The sequence below is a fragment of the Musa acuminata genome, chromosome BXJ2-8 (genome assembly GCF_036884655.1).
Source record: "Musa acuminata AAA Group cultivar baxijiao chromosome BXJ2-8, Cavendish_Baxijiao_AAA, whole genome shotgun sequence".
Classification (NCBI taxonomy): Eukaryota; Viridiplantae; Streptophyta; class Magnoliopsida; order Zingiberales; family Musaceae; genus Musa; species Musa acuminata.
This window is the reverse complement of record NC_088345.1, coordinates 53,308,356-53,326,832: the sequence shown is the minus strand read 5'-3', so window position 1 is coordinate 53,326,832 and position 18,477 is coordinate 53,308,356. Positions and strand designations below refer to the sequence as shown.

The following is an 18,477-nucleotide window of genomic DNA, read 5'->3' as shown; positions in this document are numbered from 1 at the left end:
TCCACCCTTCGCAAGATCCAAAATCCAAAATAATGACAAATGACTGTTCGATGATCATGATATTGGAATCATAGGACAAGATATTTAGACAGTGGAAACACATGCATGATCATGTGCAGCAACAGGGGACAAGTCTCCTCCCTTATCCACTTCTCCTATATAAGAGAGTAGTAGTATGCCATGGATTAGTTGTGTGAAGGAAGGAAGGAAGAGAGCAGCATCCTCGTGGTTCGATATGGCGAGCTTGCCACCACTGCAACTAGCAGTCCTGTGCCTGTTGCTTGCACTCACCGGAAGACTGCGTGCCGAACCATCATGCATCGCAGTCTACTGGGGCCAAAACGGCTTCGAGCTACGCTTACGAGAAGCCTGTGCCACCGGCTACTACAAGTACGTCCTCGTAGCCTTCCTCAACCAGTTCGGCAACGGCCGGATTCCACAGATGAACCTCGCCGGCCACTGTGACCCCAACAGCGGCGGCTGCACTTTCCTGAGCGGCGACATCATCTCGTGCCAGCAGGACCACAACGTCACGGTGATGCTCTCCCTGGGCGGTGCCAGAGGTAACTACAACCTGGTGTCCGAGGAGGATGCCAGGGAGGTCGCCACCTACATCTGGAACAATTTCTTGGGCGGTTCTTCCGCCAATCGACCCCTCGGGAACGCCGTCTTGGACGGAGTAGACTTGGACATCGAAAGTGGGGGTGCCGCTCACTACGACGATCTTGTTCGCTACTTGAAGGCCTACGATACGCCGGAGCGGAAAGTCTACTTGAGCGCCGCTCCGCAGTGCGTCTTCCCAGACGCACACGTTCAACCTGCGATCGACACCGGTCTCTTGGACTACCTGTGGGTGCAGTTCTACAACAACTACTGTCAGTACTCCCCCAGCAACGTTGACACCTTTGTTCACGTATGGAACCAGTGGGTTTCCGTAAACGTAAGCAAGGTGTTCCTCGGACTCCTTGCTTCACCTGATGCTGGAAGTGGCTACGTCGCACCTGATGACCTCATAAATAAAGTTCTTCCCCTCGTCAAGCCCTCAGAGAAGTACGGAGGAATTATGCTATGGAACAGATACTATGACCTGATCAATAACTATAGTGCTCGGGTGAAGGACTACGTGTGCCCTGATCGTCGTCTGTACTCCATCGCGTCTACTTTGTTGCCGTCGTCTGCCGTGTGAACTGGAACTGTGTGAGCGTCCAGTTATGATGCTGCGCCTGTGGTGTCCTCTAATAATACAATAAACACCTGCTGTGATTGCGCAATGATATGTCCCCATCTTATTATTTTCTCAAATAATAATAATAATAGTAATAATAATAATAATAATAATAATAATAATAATAATAATAATAATAACAACCACGCATGATTATAATAACAAGGAACCTATTCTTACATCCTTCATTTGGACAATGAGTATAGATTTTCTACATATACCGACACGAGAGGATTAGTAGAATTCACGTTAAGACAATGATTTATAGGTTCGGATTTCTTTTCATCTTTTATAATAACAACCACGCATGATTATAATAATCAACATAGTGACAATTGTTTATGCATGCATTAGTCCCTCCTATTGCACAGGTGCAAAGTAAACATAAGAACGACGTTGAAATATATTATGTATATGTGAATGAATTATCACGCAGGAGAACACATCCATCGTAGACCTGTGAATGATGAAACTTATTGTAACATCTTAATTTAGTCATTATCAACATCTTAATTTTTGAGTCAGATCAGAGTGTGACACTTAATTCCAATGCGATCGTAGAATAGTTCTCAGAATATTGGATTTTCTTATTATCTTCGTTATATAGCAGGCCTCAAATCTATAATGGTTTCACGAAGTCCAAGGCATGTGATTCAATAATAATATATGAATGTATGTGATATTATTCTCAACCAATGATATTTTTGAATTTAATCCTGAGTTAATTGAATTAATTTTATTAATCTAATTATATATATATATATATAACTAAATTTGAATAATATAAGGTATCATCTATTTCAGAGAGCAGTTTTAGAATCTAATGGCGATGTTATGTTTGTTAGCAGAGATGGAGAAAAATGACGACAATGGCAAGAAGATAACACCACAAAACAAACACGTGAAAATTAAGAGATGCACCTTTGTTCAGCAATAATTTAGAGTCCTATTTCTATTATTCGCAATGTCCAAAATCCCAAGAAGAAGACACGAGAAAGCCCGCCCATTTCTTTCACACTAAGTTGCATTGCGTTGAAGATGATGGCAATAACAAAGAACCGGGTGCATCTCACGTTTTTTTTAATCAGTGGTGGCAACTCCCGATCCCTCCCCCCCCCCCCTCCCACGCCCCTTGGTCTTGATCAATCTAACTGATAAATGAATCGTGGCAACTCCCGATCCCTCACCCCCCCCCCCCCCCCCCCCCCCCCCCCCCCTCCCACGCAAGTCAGATACACCATAAGAAAACCTAATTGTTTGCTTTAGAGTTTTCTTGTTCAATGGTTTTCGATGTTTTATAGTCTAGGAATATCTTTCTAAGGCATTTGAAATAGTCTTTTTATAGTAGTGCTTTGCTCCTCCTTCGTCCATGGATGTAGGTCAATTGACCGAACCATGTAAATCTGGTCTTCTTGTCTCTTTTATTTTTCTTCTTTATTGTCATTGGGTTACCAAATTATTCTTTTGGTAAAATTTCCTGAGGCCAGCTCTAACAAACTGGTATCAGAGCCTGGTTTCGAGATCTTTTGGTAACGATGATAATAACAAAGATCGTTGTCGAGAAATTCGATAGAAATGTCAACTTCGACATGTGGCAACTCAAGATGGAGTAGATAGACAGGAATATCACTGGGGAAAGTAGAGGAAATCAAGCTGAAGGTCTAATTGTCAGAGGTAGAATGGATAAAAAAGAATTGACAATAATGATCTAAATCTAGATCTAAATCGAGACATAGAAATTTGGAGTATAGATATTGTCATAAAATGGGGCACATTAAGATTGATTACTTTAAATTAAAAAATAAATTAAAGCAAAAGGAAAAAAATATTGAGAAAACTACTGAATCTGCTGAACCCATCGTAGCAGCTGATGAGAATGTTGGAAATATTTTCTTTGCTACTAATGACAGGACAAGGTCTAAAACTGAATGGATTTTAGATTCGGGTTGTTTTTATCACATGTGTTCTAATAGAGATTTGTTTTTCACATATAAATCTTGTAATGGTGGAATTGTTTTAATGGACAATAATGCCGCGTGTGATGTTGTTGGTAGAGGCACAATCCGAATTAAAATACATGATGGTATTGTGAGGACGCTCACTAATATTAGATATATTTCTAATTTAAAAAAGAATCTCATCTCTTTAGGCACTTTAGAGGCTCTTGGATGTAAATACGCAGCTGAATGTGGAGTTATGAAAGTTTCTAGAAGTGCCCTTGTTGTTATGAAAGCTTGTAGGTTTGGTAGTTTGTATATTTTACAGGGAACTACTGTTACAGGCTCGGTTGTAGTATCGTCATCATCATTATCTGATTCTGACATCACCAAATTATGACATATGCGTTTGGGTCATATGAGCGAAAAAAAATTTAAGCATATTAAGCAAAAGAGGTCAACTTTGCGGACAGAGTACTAGGCCACTGGATTTCTGTGAACACTGCATTTTTGGGAAGTAGAAAAGAGTTAGCTTCAATTCTTCGGCAGTTCACAAAATAAAAGGTACTCTTGACTATATTCATTCAGAGCTTTGGGGTCTAGCTCGTGTTCAGTCTAAGAGTGGTGCCAGGTATATGTTGACTTTCATTGACGATTATTTCAGGAAGGTGGAGCAAGTTTTGTTGGGACATGCCAAGGTGGAGATTTGTTAGTTTGGTAAGCCCCACATAGTCCCACATCGGGAAAACCAAGCTTATTATCTCCTATTGTAACTATAAATAAGGGTCTGAGCTTTAAAGTCAGATACACCATAAGAAAATCTAATTGTTTACTTTAGACTTTTCTTGTTCAATAGTTTTCAGTGTTTTATGGCCTATGAACATCTTTCTAAGGCATTTATAATAATCTTTTTATAGTAATGTTTTGCTCCTTCTTCGTCCATGGATGTAGGTTAATTGATCGAACCACGTAAATCTTCTAGGACCCGCTCTAACAAGTGGTGGGAGACCTGTGCGCATAATTTGATTTTATCATTTAAGAGACATAGAAAGGTTTATTTTTTCTGTTCTTGGAGTGTTCCCTTTGAGCCAGAAATATTTACCAATATTATTATTATTATTATTATTATATTATTATTATTATTATTATTGGACACAATTATATCTTTACGACTTTGAGGTAACATGATAACACTGAGAAGAAAAGGGTGACATCTTGAGGTGCATGCATGGGATACCAACTCTTTGTCCTTCGTTCAAATAATAGCTAGGTTCTCTACCTTCCCTCTCAAAAGAGTCCAAAATCCAAAAGAAAATAAACGTGAGTTCTCTCTGTTATCCTAATCAGCTTTGCAAGTCCTTTGTTCAATGCTGATCTCGTGTGTATATATCCACCCTTCCCAAGATCCAAAATCAAAACGATGACTGTTACTTACTGACTGTTCGATGTAGATGTTGGAATCAAAGGACAAGAGACTTGGACAATCGAACTGTATGCATGCGCGCATGTACAGCAACAGGGGAGAGTCTCATCTTATCCACTTTTCCTATATAAGAGAGTAGTATGCCATGGATTAGTTCTGCGAAGGAAGGAAGGAAGAGAGCAACATCCTCGTGGTTCAATATGGCGAGCTTATCACCACTGCTAGTAGCAGTCCTGTGCCTATTACTTGCAATCACAGGAAGACTGCATGCTGAATCATGTATTGGAGTCTACTGGGGTCAAAATGGCAACGAGGGAAGCTTACGAGAAGCTTGTGCCACCGGCAACTACAAGTACGTCCTAATAGCCTTCCTCAACCAGTTCGGCAACGGCCAGATTCCACGGTTGAACCTCGCCGGCCACTGTGACCCCAACAGCGGCGGCTGCACTTTCCTGAGCAACGACATAATCTCATGCCAGCAGGACTACAACGTCACGGTGATGCTCTCCCTGGGCGGTGCCATCGGCAACTACCACCTGGTGTCCAAGGAGGATGCCAGGGATGTCGCCGCCTACATCTGGGACAATTTCTTGGGCGGCTCATCCCCCAACCGGCCCCTCGGGAACGCCGTGTTGGACGGGGTAGACTTCGACATCGAGGGAGGGAGCAGAGACCACTGGGACGACCTTGTTCGCTACTTGAAGGCCTACAGCACGCCGGGGCAGAAAGTTTACCTGAGCGCGGCAACAGACTGCTGCATGCCCGACTATTACCTTCAAACTGCGATCGACACCGGTCTCTTCGACTACCTGTGGGTGCAGTTCTGCGACATCTAAAGCCAGTGCTCCCTCTGCGACGTTGACACCTTTGTTCGGATATGCAACCAGTGGGCTTCCATGAACGCAAGCAAGGTGTTCCTCGGACTCACTGTTCATCGCAGAAATGACTGCGTCACACCTGAGGACCTCGTAAACATAGTTATTCCCATCATCAAACATTGCGATAAGTATGGAGGAATTATGTTGTGGAACCGATACTCTGACGCTATCACTAACTATAGCGTAAACACCTGCTGTGATTGCATAATGATATGTCCCCATCATAATATTTTCTCAAAGTATATACGCATGGTTATTTCCAATAATAATAACAACAACAATGCATGATTATAATAATAACGATTCGTGTCTTTAGGATTCTTCGAATCTTTTCTTAGATCCTTCATTTGGACAACGAGAATAGATTTTCTACCTATACCGACACGAAAGGATTGGAATTCACGTTAGGACAATGATTTATACCATCGGATTTCTTTTCATTTTTTTAATCATTCATTTAATATTTGATTAGATTTTTTTTTATCAGTTTTACTATTATTTCTTTACCATTGCTCTAATAGTTTAACCACACTTCTCCCATGTTATATGGGCTTCATTATTTTGGTGTCATTCTGATACTTCAGATCCAATATAGGTCTTTTCTTTGTGTTGCTTAACTTTAGCAGATCCAATAAGGGTTATAAAAGACATGACAATAAGGGTTATATATATATATATATATATATATATATATATATATGCGCATGAGAATTATCACTACCAGAGAGATCTTTATTATATTATTAGACAACACCACGTACACACAGTACATGGATGACCGTAGATCTCAGGAACACATACGACACACTCATACCATAGTAGCATACGTGCGCAGTTCAAACCTTCATGAAGGGCCTCACCCGCATGGACAAGAGGGAGGCCATACGATCGCGACACACATGGTTCTTTACCTGAGGACTGAAGCCATAGATAACGTCGTGGTATCTGCTCCATAGCATAATTCCTCCATACTTCTCTGAGCGCTTGACGATGGGAAGAACGCTATCTATGAGCTCGTCGGGTGTGACGAAGCCACTTCCAGCCGCCTGAGGAGAAGCAGGGAGGCCGAGGAACACCTTGCTTACGTTTGCGGAAACCCACTGGTTCCATATCTGTTCAAAGGTGACCGCGTTGCCGGAGGAGTACTGGCAGAAGTTGTTGTAGAACTGCACCCACAGGTAGTCGAAGAGACCGGTGTCGATCGCAGGTTGAAGGAAATAGTCGGGCATGGGGCACTGTGGAGCCGCGCTCAGGTGAACTTTCTGCTCCGGCGTGCTGTAGGCCTTCAAGTTGCGAGCAAGGTCGTCCCAGTGGTTTCTGCTCCCTCCCTCGATGTCGAAGTCTACGCCGTCCAACACGGCGTTCCCGAGAGGCCGGTTGGAGGAAGAGCCGCCCAAGAAACTGTTATAGATGTAGTGGGCGACCTCCCTGGCATCCTCCTTGGACGCCAGGCGGTAGCTGCCGATGCCACCGCCGAGGGAGAGCATCACCTTGACGTTGTAGTCCTGCTGGCATGAGATGATGTCGCTGCTCAGGAAAGTGCAGCCGCCGTTGTTGGGGTCACAGTGGCCGGCGAGGTTCATCTGTGGAATCTGGCCGTTGCCGAACTGGTTGAGGAAGGCTATGAGGACGTACTTGTAGTAGCCGGTGGCACAGGCTTCTCGTAAGCCTCCCTCGAAGCCGTTTTGGCCCCAGTAGACTGCAATGCATGGTTCGGCACGCAGTCTTCCGGCGAGTGCAAGTAGCAGGCACGCTGCTAGTAGCAGCGACAACGCTGGTGATCGGATCGCCATGGTGAACCAGGAGGCTGTTGGCGAGGCAAGCTTGGGATGGTGTGTCATGAACAAGGCCATGGCAGTCCCTTATATAGAAACACACAGATCAAATTGGTCCTCTATTCCTACACATACAATGCGCTTGGATATCTCTAGAAAGAGCAAAGGTGGTAAGATATGGAATCAAGTTGACGATTCACGTTCGTCCACCATTGCAAATATTATACAGCCTACAAAGAAATGGATATTAGTCCTTCGCTCAGTGGTAGATCGATAGATAAATTAGCAATGGTGGTAAGTAGCACCCACCCAAATCATACAAAGCGTCAAAACACTTATGTCAGACAACAGGGAATAATTATTAGTGTTGCAGACCCGTCTTTAACTCGGACGACGACGACGTGAGGTCTCTAAAATGTGCTAGAAGAACATCGAAGCAATATGATAACACTGACAATAACAAATAGCATTAAAATCATGAAGCTATTTCCAATTATATATCTAAACCCAATGTTCCATGGACACCTCGAACAGCACCAAATGTTCTTGTGTTTGGTCCATCAAAAACACCATCGAGTCTCAACATATCAAGATTGACTGATTGATTGTTTCTTCATAATACTATAGAGGGAGGGTTAAAACAGCGAGATTTCTTTTTTTAGAACACAAAAGAATAGAAAGATAGAAATAAATAATAATAACCTAATAATAGAAAAGAAATCATGTAATCGAGTGGCTTCGCACCACACATCCCGAGAGTTGGATTTGGGACTCGCGAGTCGCCATCAAAACCACACCATCGAGTCTCAACAAGCATTACCAAGATCAAACGGATCATTGCCCAAAGGACCTCTGAGGTGTCACCGCAAACTCCGTCGGTTCTCAAAGAGCATTCCATGTCTTGACGCTTTGTTTGACTTGGGTGGGTGCTACACATGACATTTCTTTGGCGTATCTTGTGGGGCTCCACAAACTATCTATCTGTATAATATTTGCGATGGTGGAAGAACGTGAACCGTCAACTTCGTTCCGAGCGCATGGTATGTGTAGGAACAGACGACCACCGTGATCCCTCCGTTCCATACAAACCTATGCGCAAAGTCCCAAATCCAAGTCTTGGAATCTGTGGTAATCCAAGCCGTGACCATATAAACCTATGCACGTCATAGTGTGTCTGTCGTTTCTTTATCTCCGTATAAGCGTTGTTGTAGACCTCTTTTTCACGATAGGAGATGAGCACCGTTCTTTGATGAGTGTCGATCGAGTCGCACTTGTAGATCACTTAGAATCGCATAGGTGTTCATGAGAACGTACGATGGATTTGTCTCATCATCGTTAGATGAGTCGGACTACAGCCCTATAAAGTCACTCCGATTCATTATCAAGTTCTTTAATCAATGATAATTTGTTAATAAAAATAAATTTGATTAGTTTATAAATAATACTTTTTATTAATAAAAAAATATCGTAAAAAATAATTAATGATAAAAAAATATTATAAATCTTGCTGGTTTTTTATGGACCGTCCACAAAGTTCGCAATCCAAAGAGAACCTGACAAACGAAAATGCAAGAACACTTTTGGTGTTGTTGGAGGTGTCATCTATTGCTATTTGTTCTGGCGATTAGTTTGATTTGATTAGAATCCATGTGTAGACTATCAAACTACATAAAAATAAAGTTCACAGATTTATCGGAGTTATTTGTAGACTATATAATATTGTTCTAAGGAGGATTAATATCGAACTTGATTCCATATCTTGCAATCTTTACTCTTTCTAGAGTTATCCAAGCGCAATGTGTGTGCAGGAACAGAGGGCCAGCCTCACCCCCGGCACCTATACAAGGGAGTGCCATGGCCTTCCTTGTTCATGACACACCACCCCAAGCTCCTGGTTCTACATGGCGATCCGATCACCAGCGTTGCCGCTGCTACTAGCAGCGTGCCTGCTACTTGCACTCACCGGAAGACTGCGTGCCGAACCATGCATCGCGGTCTACTGGGGCCAAAACGGCTACGAGGGAGGCTTACGAGAAGCCTGTGCCACTGGCAACTACAAGTACGTCCTCATAGCCTTCTTCAACCAGTTCTGCGGCAACCAAGAGCCGCAGCTGAACCTCGCCGGCCATTGTGACCCCAACACCAACGGCTGCACTTTCCTGAGCAACGACATCGTCTCGTGCCAGAGGGATTACAACGTCAAGGTGATGCTCTCCCTGGGAGGCGCCATCGGCAACTACCGCCTGGTGTCCAAGGAGGAAGCCAGGGAGGTCGCCCGCTACATCTACAACAGTTTCTTGGGCGGCTCTTCCTCCAACCGGCCCCTCGGGAACGCCGTGTTGGACGGCGTCGACTTCGACATCGAGTGAGGGAGCAGAGACCACTGGGAAGACCTTGCTCGCTACTTGAAGGCCTACAGCACGCCGGAGCGGAAAATTCACCTGAGCGCGGCTCCACAGTGCCCCATGCCCGACTATTTCCTTCATCCTGCGATCGACACCGGTCTCTTCGACTACCTGTGGGTGCAGTTCTACAACAACTACTGCCAGTACTCCTCCGACAACGCGGCCACCTTTGAACAGATATGGAACCGATGGACCTCCATGAACGTAACCAAGGTGTTCCTCGGACTCCCTGCTTCTTCTCAGGCGGCTGGAGGTGGCTTCGTTAGGCCCGCCGAGCTCGTTACTCAAGTTCTTCCCATCGTGAAGAGGTCAGAGAAGTATGGAGGAATTATGCTGTGGAATAGATACCACGACGTTCTCTATGGCTACAGTTCCGAGGTTAAGAACTATGTGTGCTCGGATCGTCTGTCCTCCATCTTGTCCATGCTGGTGAGGCCTTCCATGATGGTCTGAACTGCGTATGTGAAAACGGTATGGCGTTGCGTATGTAATCCGTATATGGTCTGTGTCTGTCTCATCGTATGTCTCCCATCCATGTCAACCGGAACTATGTAAGCTAACTGCGTATCATGTAATCTATGCATATGTCCTCTTCTCATAATATAATAAAGATGGTGTCAGTGAAGATCCTCATCATGCATACGTCCTCTTCTCCGGTGTTCTCATAAGACACCAATCGATATATGTATTGATCACTGACAAAAATGAATAGCATTAAAATAATAAGACTACGACCAATTGCCTGCCAATCTTTTTGGGAGACCTCAAACACCCCAAAATCTTCTTGAATCTTCCGTTCTTTGTCCTTTTGAATTTTGGACTTACTACTGCGGAAGAGTCCATCAAAGGAACACCATCGAGTCTCAGCAAACATCTCAAGCTTCCTCTTGTCAATTATCTTTTAGAATTTTTAATTAAAAAGGATTAGTTCCTTGAGAAAAAAAAAATCTGAGATTAAAAAAATCTACTTGTAGAAATTAAAAGTCTTTATAAATTAACATTTTAATTATTTTAGAAATATTTTATATATCTCATGGTTTTCGTAAGATTACGAGTCCATTTATATCATTTTATAATTTTTTTAAGTAGATTGTTATAATTATTTTTATTATAATGATGAACGTATTATAATAAATATTTTGATGATTATTCAAAATATGAGTACGATTTGAAAACAATAAAACCAAAAAAATAAATATATAACTCATGCATGCACCTCACGTTCCAAATATTTTAGAGGCAACGGGCTACGATCCCAAAAAGATAAGCACGAGAGTTACACCTCCCCAAATTCTTTACTCAATTAAGGCTCCGATCGTCGCAAACGATTAGAACGACAAACACGTGAAACATGAGATGCTTAGATGTTTGTGCTCATTGCCTTCCGAAAGAATCCTCCACCCTTTGCAAAATCCAATACAAAAGAAATTAATGCCACGTAAAAATTGAGGCAAAAATAAATGCAACTCATGCACGCGATCACCACTCCCTAAACACTTTGTTCGAGATAAATCAGAGGCAAAGATAAACACGAGCGAGGTTGTGGTCACACACCTCCCCAACTCCTTTCTTCAACGATAATTTATATGATACAAAAATTATTTTAATAAAAAATAACTATGTTTTGATATTTTTTTTCCTTTTATAATAATATTTTTTTAATTTAAAATAATATATAAAATATTCTTCATCAATCCATGGTAATTTTTTTTGCATAGTAATAACATTTTTAGGCTATTGCTATTATTTCATCAAATTTTTTTAATTTGAATAATATATAAAATGAAAAATTTTAATTTAAATAATATTTTTTTAGTAATATTATTTTTTATTGAGGTATTGAAAACACTGTAAAATTATTGGAAAATGCCATAAGTGACATGATAATTTGTTTCTCCAATTGTCATCGCTCCTAGACCAGTATGATACTGTTTTTAGGGTTGTAATGAGTTTGATTGAGGTCAATAATCCATCTGAAATATTTATAATATTTTTAGATATATTTTCCAGTATTTTTATTGTGATGATCAAAGCACTTTAATATATCCATTTTTTATCCCTATTTGAGTGATGTTAATTTTAAACTATTATAAATATCCATTTAAATCATAGTATGATATCAAATACTTTCTATTATTAGGATTATTTACAATATTTTTAATAACACTAATAAATTTGTTGATGAACTAAAAATATTATAAAATTATTAAAAAAAATAAGTAACATCATATTTTATTTTTTTGGTTATCGTTACTCATATATTATTAAGATATTAAATTTTTAGACTTAAAATTGGTTTGATTAAATTTTTATTGTATTTTTTTATTATGATGATGAAAATATTATAATAAATATTTTGATGATTATTCAAAATATGAGTACGATTTGAAAATAATAAAAACATGAGTACTTAGAAGAAAGAAAAAAAAAAAGACTATTAAAATACTTATTGTGCCTCACGTTATATATATTTTTGAGGCAACCATGTACGGTCCCAAAAAGATAAACACAAGACCGGTTGTGGTTCCACCACCACCACTCTCTTTCTTCACTGTATAAAGGGAGCCTCGTGGCCGCCTTCATCATCACACACTATCCCAAGCTTGCCTTCTTTTGGTTGTGTGTACGTAGAGCAACAGCCTCCTGGTTCGACATGGCGATCCGATCACCAGCATCGCCGCTACTACTAGCAGCGTGCTTGCTACTTGCACTCGCCGGAAGACTGCGTGCCGAACCATGCATTGCAGTCTACTGGGGCCAAAACGGCAACGAGGGAGGCTTACGAGAAGCCTGTGCCACCGGCTACTACAAGTACGTCCTCATAGCCTTCCTCAACCAGTTCGGCGGCGGCCAGATGCCACAGATGAACCTCGCCGGCCACTGTGACCCCAACACCGGCGGCTGCACTTTCCTGAGCAACGACATCATCTCATGCCAGCAGGAGTACAACGTCAAGGTGATGCTCTCCCTCGGCGGTGGCATCGGCAGTTACCGCCTGGTGTCCGAGGAGGATGCCCGGGAGGTCGCCGCCTACATCTGGGACAATTTCTTGGGCGGCTCATCCCCCAACCGGCCCCTCGGGGACGCCGTCTTGGATGGCGTGGACTTCGACATCGAGGGAGGGAGCAAAGACCACTGGGACGACCTTGCTCGCTTCTTGAACGCCTACAGCACGCCGGAGCAGAAAGTTTACCTGAGCGCGGCGCCACAGTGCCCCAAACCCGACTATTACCTTCAAACTGCGATCGACACCGGTCTCTTCGACTACCTGTGGGTGCAGTTCTACAACAACTACTGCCAGTACTCCCCCAGCACCGTTGACACCTTTGTTCAGGTATGGAACCAGTGGACTTCCACGAGCGTAGGCAAGGTGTTCCTCGGACTCCCTGCTTCTCCTGCCGCAGCCGGAAGTGGCTACGTCACACCTGATGACCTCATAAATATAGTGCTTCCCCTCGTCAAGGACTCGGACAAGTACGGAGGAATTATGCTATGGAGCAGATACTATGACGGGCTCAATAACTATAGTGCTCAGGTGAAGGACTACGTGTGTCCTAATGATGTGTCCTTTACTTCGACTATGCGGATTAAGCCTTTGATGAAGGTTTGAACCGTCTCAGTGAGCTAATCTGCTTCCTTGTTAATGGGGACTAGGTAAGTGACTACGTATAATGTCTCTTATGTACTAAGTCTCCTACGTACTACGTGTAGTATTCTCTCCATCAATAAAATAAACATCTATGTTGGTGAGATCCTCATTTATTTTCATTACTAATGATTATGGCAGTAATAGATCTTAAGACATGTCACATTATTATATGTACAGAATTCTTGTACATATCAGCAGGTTTCTGGCTATGTTTCTTCTTGCTATTTTGGCTCCTGATATGCTCATCTGGTGCTTCAGGTTCTCTCAGATTTTTGGGTTACTGCTTTCCAATCTGCTTTTTGGCCTGAAACACATCACCAGCGTTGCCGCTGCTACTTGCACTCACCGGAAGAAGACTGCGTATCCGCTGATACCACGACGACGTTCTCTACGGCAACAGTTCTGAGGTTAAGAATTGTGTGTGCTGGGATCGTCAGTCCTCCATCTTGTCTATGCTGGTGAGGCCTTTCATGATGGTCTGAACTGCGTATGTGAAAACGGTATGGCGTTCCGTATGTAATCCGTATATGGTCTGTGTCTCACCGTATGCCTCCCATCCATGTCAACCGGAACTATGTAAGCTAACTGCGTCTATGCATATGTCCTCTTCTCATAATATAACAAAGATCATGCCAGCGAAGATCCTCGTCATACATATGTCCTCTTCTCCGGTGTTCTCATAAGACACCAATCGATATATGTATTGATCACTGACAAAAATTAATAGCATTAAAATAATAAAACTACGACCGATTACCTCCCACTCTTTTGGAGACACCTCAAATGGCCCCAAAATCTTGTTGATTCTTCCGTTGTTTGTCCTTTTGGATTTTGGACTTACTACTGCGGAGTAGTCCATCAAACTAACGCTGCACAAAGGACATGCGAGTCACCATCAAAAGAACGCCATCGAGTCTCGGCAAACATTTCAAGCTTCCTCTTGTCAATTATCTTTTACGATTTTTTATTAAAAATAGATTTTGTGTTTGAAGGATCAGTTGCTTGAGAAAAAAATCTGAGCTTAAAAAATATCTACTTATAAAATTCAAATTCCGAATAAGTAAGAATTTAATTATCATATATTTTTTATATATCTCACCGTTTTCGGATGTGGTGTGGAAGAAAAATATTTTTAAGTATTATAAGAGTCTTTTCTCATGGGGATGAGATTGAGTAAAAATCATGCATGATTTATACGAGACATTGTACTAAAGATTTTTTTATATATTTTATTATTATCATTTGTTAGGATCATAAAAAAAAAATTAAGATAAGATGAATTAATGCTTTTAAAAAGTTAAAATAATTTAAATTTTTTGTTCGATCAAACCTGTACCGAAAATACGTTTAACTTGCAATGAGAGTAAAAGTAGTGAGCAATTAGATCAATAAGAAATAATAATGAAAAGTATAAAATGAATGCACACGGGATTTATAGTTGTTCGATCGTTGCGATCAATATCTACTCTCGATTCATTTTCACTCGAGGTCATTGGCTTTCACTACCTATCTTTTTTCTAATCGACGAAGATCAACTATCCTTATTATAACTCTTTCACCTTTTCACAGGCTCAAAAACATTTACAACCCTCTTTTATAAAAAAATACTCATACACCTCCCTTAGAATAACCTCTAAGCTCAAGCAGTAGGGGACTTAACTTTTTTATAGAGTTTACACACTCCAAATTATATGTTTTCATTCTCTTTTCTTCGTACACCCAACAAATATGAGTGAGGTATTTATAAGTCCCAAATCGCTTCGAAAATAGAGCTAAAAATTTAAATCCCCAAGCTTTTGGGGTATTAGCGGAACCATTGCTTACATTGGGCGGTACCATCGCTTGACAGCCTGTGCACTAGCGGTACCACCACCTACAGTATCATCGCTTGACACGATCTCAAAAATTGAGTTCTGACCATGTCACCGCCGGTCTGGCCGATATCACCATTAGGTTTTCTAGAAAAGTACATTTCATACTTTCCAGCTTATAGGCTGTTCTACCGCCTAGCCCGGTAGTGCCACCGCCTAGCCCAACTTCAGGTTACTAAATTGGCCTTCCAACAAGCTTAATTCAGCCCTTATTCCAACCCAATAGGCCTCTAATTAATTTGACATGGTTACACCTAAAACTAACTCGATTAAAATCTAAACTATTTTGATCAAAACACAAACAATTACAAACATGAATTTTATATTGTCTGGCATGTCAAATTTTATATTGTCTGACATGTCATTGGTTCATTTGACATTTCATCCGAACCTTCAGCGTATCGTCATCTCCTTTGGCGTATTGTCTGATCTATCGACATGTTGACCTCCCGTAACATCCAATTTTCTTGGTATAATGTTCGATCCTTCTGGCCCAATGCCCAAACTCACAACACAATTTATCTTTGGACACGTCGAACAATCCTTCGGTTTGATGTTCAATCTTTGATATAATTCATTCCGACCCAACGTCTAATTCTCCTACTTCAATTTACTTGTCTTCGAAGGATAGAAATTAGTTCTACGTCATTTAAACGCTGATTAGATCATAACTTTATTAATTGATTTCATCATTAAAAGAATTTATATTTTATTATTTATTTCTATTTTTTCATATTAATGAATGATCTGATGTGTTTTAGTGTTATTATTTGATGTATTAAATGTTATGTGAGATAATTTTAGCATTTTTATTTGAATAATTTATAGAAGTTTTTAATGATACTATATTATTTTTTTATTGAGGTTATATTATATTATAGTATAGTAGTTATATTATATTAAGGTTAATGATATTATATCATAGTAGTTATATCATATTATCTCTCTTTGATTATGGTAAACCATTATAATATAATTTTTGGACTTCAAAATTAGTTTGATTGAGCTTAGGAGTCCATTTCAAAATATTTACAGTGTTTTTAAATTATTATAAATACTTATTTGAATCATAGTATGATATATCAAATAGTTTCTAGTATTTTTTATTTGATTTTATTAGGCTTATTTATGATTTTTAAATAGTATTATAATTTTTTTTATTAATTTACTAAAATTAATATAAAATTATTAAAAAAATACTATAATTGACATCATATTATTTTTAGATTTAAAATTAATTTGATTAACGTTACGAGTAAATTTATATAATCTATAATATTTTTATTATGATGATGAAAACATTACAATAAATATTTGGATGATTATTCAAAATATGAGTACGATTTGGAAAACAATATTCAACTCATGCATGCATGCATGCATGCACCTCACGTTCCAAATATTTTAGAGGCAACCGACAAATGGTCCCAAAAAGATGAGCACAAGAGTTAGGCCTCCCTAAATTGTTTATTGAATAAGGTACAAACTCGTGAACCATGAGATGCTTAGCTTGTTTGTGCCGACGCCTTCCGAATCCTCCACCCATTGCAAAATCTACTACAGAAAAAATCACTACCACGCAAATTTGAGGCAAAAATAAAAATAATCACGGCAACAAATAATTACAACTCATGTGGTTGTGGTCACACCTCCCCAACTCCTTTCTTCGACGATTATAAATACTTATTTGAATCTCAAATAGTTTGTAATATTTTTATTTTATTTTATTAGGACCATTTATGATATTTTTTAACAACATTGCAGTATCTTTCTTGATGTATTAAAAATATTATAAAATTATTTAGAAAAGAACACTATATGTGACGTCGTATTTTATCTCTTTATTTGTCATTACTTATATATCATTACAATATCAAAATTTTAAGCTTGAATTTTATATTATTTATAATATTTTAAAGTATATTTTATAGTCTTTTTATTATGATGATGAAAATGTTTTAATAAATATTTTGATGATTATTCAAAATATGAGTACGATTTGAAAATAATAAAAACATTAACACTTTGAAAAACAAAATAATTTAAAAACACAACACATGCCTCACTTGTGTGTGTATATATATATATATATATATATCAGAGGCGGTCCCAAAAAAAGATGAACACAAGACTGGTTGTGGTTCCCACCTCCCCGCACACTATTTAAAATAATTTAAAAACACAACACATGCCTCACCATGCAATGCAGTCTACTGGGGCCAAGACGCCTACGAGGGAAGCTTACGAGAAGCCTGTGCCACCGGCTACTACAAGTACGTCCTCATAGCCTCCCTCAACCAGTTCGGCCACGGCAAGATTCCACGGTTGAACCTCGCCGGCCACTGTGACCCCACCTTCGGAGGCTGCACTTTCCTGAGCAGAGACATCATCTCATGCCAGCAGGACTACAACGTCAAGGTGATGCTCTCCCTGGGCGGTGCCTACGGCAACTACCGCCTGGCGTCCAAGAAGGATGCCAGGATCGTCGCCACCCACATCTGGAACACTTACTTGGCCGGCGAATCCCCCGACCGGCCCCTCGGGAACGCCGCCTTGGATGGCATAGACTTCGACATCGAGAGAGGGAGCAGATTCTACTGGGACGACCTTGCTCGCTACTTGAACGCCTACAGCACGCCGGAGCGGAAAATTTACCTGAGCGCGGCTCCACAGTGCCCCATGCCCGACTATTACCTTCAAGCTGCAATCGACACCGGTCTCTTCGACTACGTGTGGGTGCAGTTCTACGACAACTACTGCGAGTTCTCCCCCAACAACGTTGGCACCTTTCTTCAGGCATGGAACCAGTGGACTTCCACGAGCGTAAGCAAGGTGTTCCTGGGACTGCCTGCTTCTCCTGAGGCTGCTGGAAGTGGCTATGTCACACCTGATGACCTCATAAACACCGTTCTTCCCTTCGTCAAGAGTTCGCCCAAGTACGGGGGAGTTATGCTATGGAGCAGATACTATGACGTGCGCAATGGATATAGTCCTCAGGTGAATGACTCCGTGTGTCCTTTGACAATGGGGATTGAGCCATCGATGAAGAACGGAACTGTATCAGTGAACTAATATGCTTCTTCGTTAATCGGGACTAAGTAAGCGCCTACGTAAAATGTCTCGTATGGACTACGTGTAATCTCCTGTGTACTACGTGTAATATTCTCCATCAATAAAATAAATACCAGTGTTGGTGAATTCCTCGTTATAAATAATATTGTTTGAACCTACTACGTGTAATTTAGGTAGGTCTCGCACAATCTTCGATCAAGAAGCGGGCATAATATCTTTTCACTTCCGCTATTCCACCCTTC

The 18,477-nt window shown here is 40.7% G+C and overlaps 7 protein-coding genes across 7 annotated transcripts; 6 read left to right on the top strand and 1 right to left on the bottom strand.

The window, feature by feature from the left end:
- The first annotated feature begins 200 nt into the window (after positions 1 to 200).
- Positions 201 to 1,253, top strand: LOC103995651 (hevamine-A-like). The gene has a single exon (XM_009416294.3). It carries the CDS (start codon positions 236 to 238, stop codon positions 1,184 to 1,186), a length of 951 nt encoding a protein of 316 aa, XP_009414569.2. The 5' UTR covers positions 201 to 235; the 3' UTR covers positions 1,187 to 1,253.
- A 3,532-nt stretch (positions 1,254 to 4,785) lies between these two features.
- Positions 4,786 to 5,421, top strand: LOC135620455 (hevamine-A-like). The gene has a single exon (XM_065123380.1). It carries the CDS (start codon positions 4,786 to 4,788, stop codon positions 5,419 to 5,421), a length of 636 nt encoding a protein of 211 aa, XP_064979452.1.
- Positions 5,422 to 6,174: 753 nt separating this feature from the next.
- On the bottom strand, positions 6,175 to 7,331 carry LOC103995653 (hevamine-A). The gene has a single exon (XM_065123117.1). It carries the CDS (start codon positions 7,314 to 7,316, stop codon positions 6,300 to 6,302), a length of 1,017 nt encoding a protein of 338 aa, XP_064979189.1. The 5' UTR covers positions 7,317 to 7,331; the 3' UTR covers positions 6,175 to 6,299.
- Positions 7,332 to 8,997: 1,666 nt separating this feature from the next.
- LOC103995654 (hevamine-A) lies at positions 8,998 to 10,279 on the top strand. Its single transcript, XM_009416297.3, has one exon. It carries the CDS (start codon positions 9,140 to 9,142, stop codon positions 9,605 to 9,607), a length of 468 nt encoding a protein of 155 aa, XP_009414572.2. The 5' UTR covers positions 8,998 to 9,139; the 3' UTR covers positions 9,608 to 10,279.
- LOC135620454 (acidic endochitinase-like) lies at positions 9,704 to 10,096 on the top strand. Its single transcript, XM_065123379.1, has one exon. The coding sequence runs from the start codon at positions 9,704 to 9,706 to the stop codon at positions 10,094 to 10,096; it is 393 nt and encodes a 130-aa protein (XP_064979451.1).
- Positions 10,280 to 12,220: 1,941 nt separating the features above from the next.
- On the top strand, positions 12,221 to 13,773 carry LOC135620281 (hevamine-A-like). The gene is made up of 2 exons (XM_065123116.1): positions 12,221 to 13,297; positions 13,551 to 13,773. The coding sequence occupies exon 1, from the start codon at positions 12,297 to 12,299 to the stop codon at positions 13,251 to 13,253; it is 957 nt and encodes a 318-aa protein (XP_064979188.1). The 5' UTR covers positions 12,221 to 12,296; the 3' UTR covers positions 13,254 to 13,297; positions 13,551 to 13,773.
- Positions 13,774 to 17,350: 3,577 nt separating this feature from the next.
- On the top strand, positions 17,351 to 18,361 carry LOC135620280 (hevamine-A-like; the record flags this gene model as incomplete). The annotated part of the gene is made up of 1 exon (XM_065123115.1): positions 17,351 to 18,361. A coding segment is annotated over one exon (885 nt), but the record flags the coding sequence as incomplete, so codon positions are not given.
- Between the last annotated feature and the right edge of the window lie 116 nt (positions 18,362 to 18,477).

Excerpts from the sequence above, each read along its gene's own strand:
- LOC103995653 (XM_065123117.1), bottom strand. The coding sequence starts at position 7,316 with ATGGCCTTGTTCATGACACACCATCCCAAGCTTGCCTCGCCAACAGCC.
- LOC103995651 (XM_009416294.3), top strand. The coding sequence starts at position 236 with ATGGCGAGCTTGCCACCACTGCAACTAGCAGTCCTGTGCCTGTTGCTT.
- LOC103995654 (XM_009416297.3), top strand. The coding sequence starts at position 9,140 with ATGGCGATCCGATCACCAGCGTTGCCGCTGCTACTAGCAGCGTGCCTG.
- LOC135620455 (XM_065123380.1), top strand. The coding sequence starts at position 4,786 with ATGGCGAGCTTATCACCACTGCTAGTAGCAGTCCTGTGCCTATTACTT.
- LOC135620281 (XM_065123116.1), top strand. The coding sequence starts at position 12,297 with ATGGCGATCCGATCACCAGCATCGCCGCTACTACTAGCAGCGTGCTTG.
- LOC135620454 (XM_065123379.1), top strand. The coding sequence starts at position 9,704 with ATGCCCGACTATTTCCTTCATCCTGCGATCGACACCGGTCTCTTCGAC.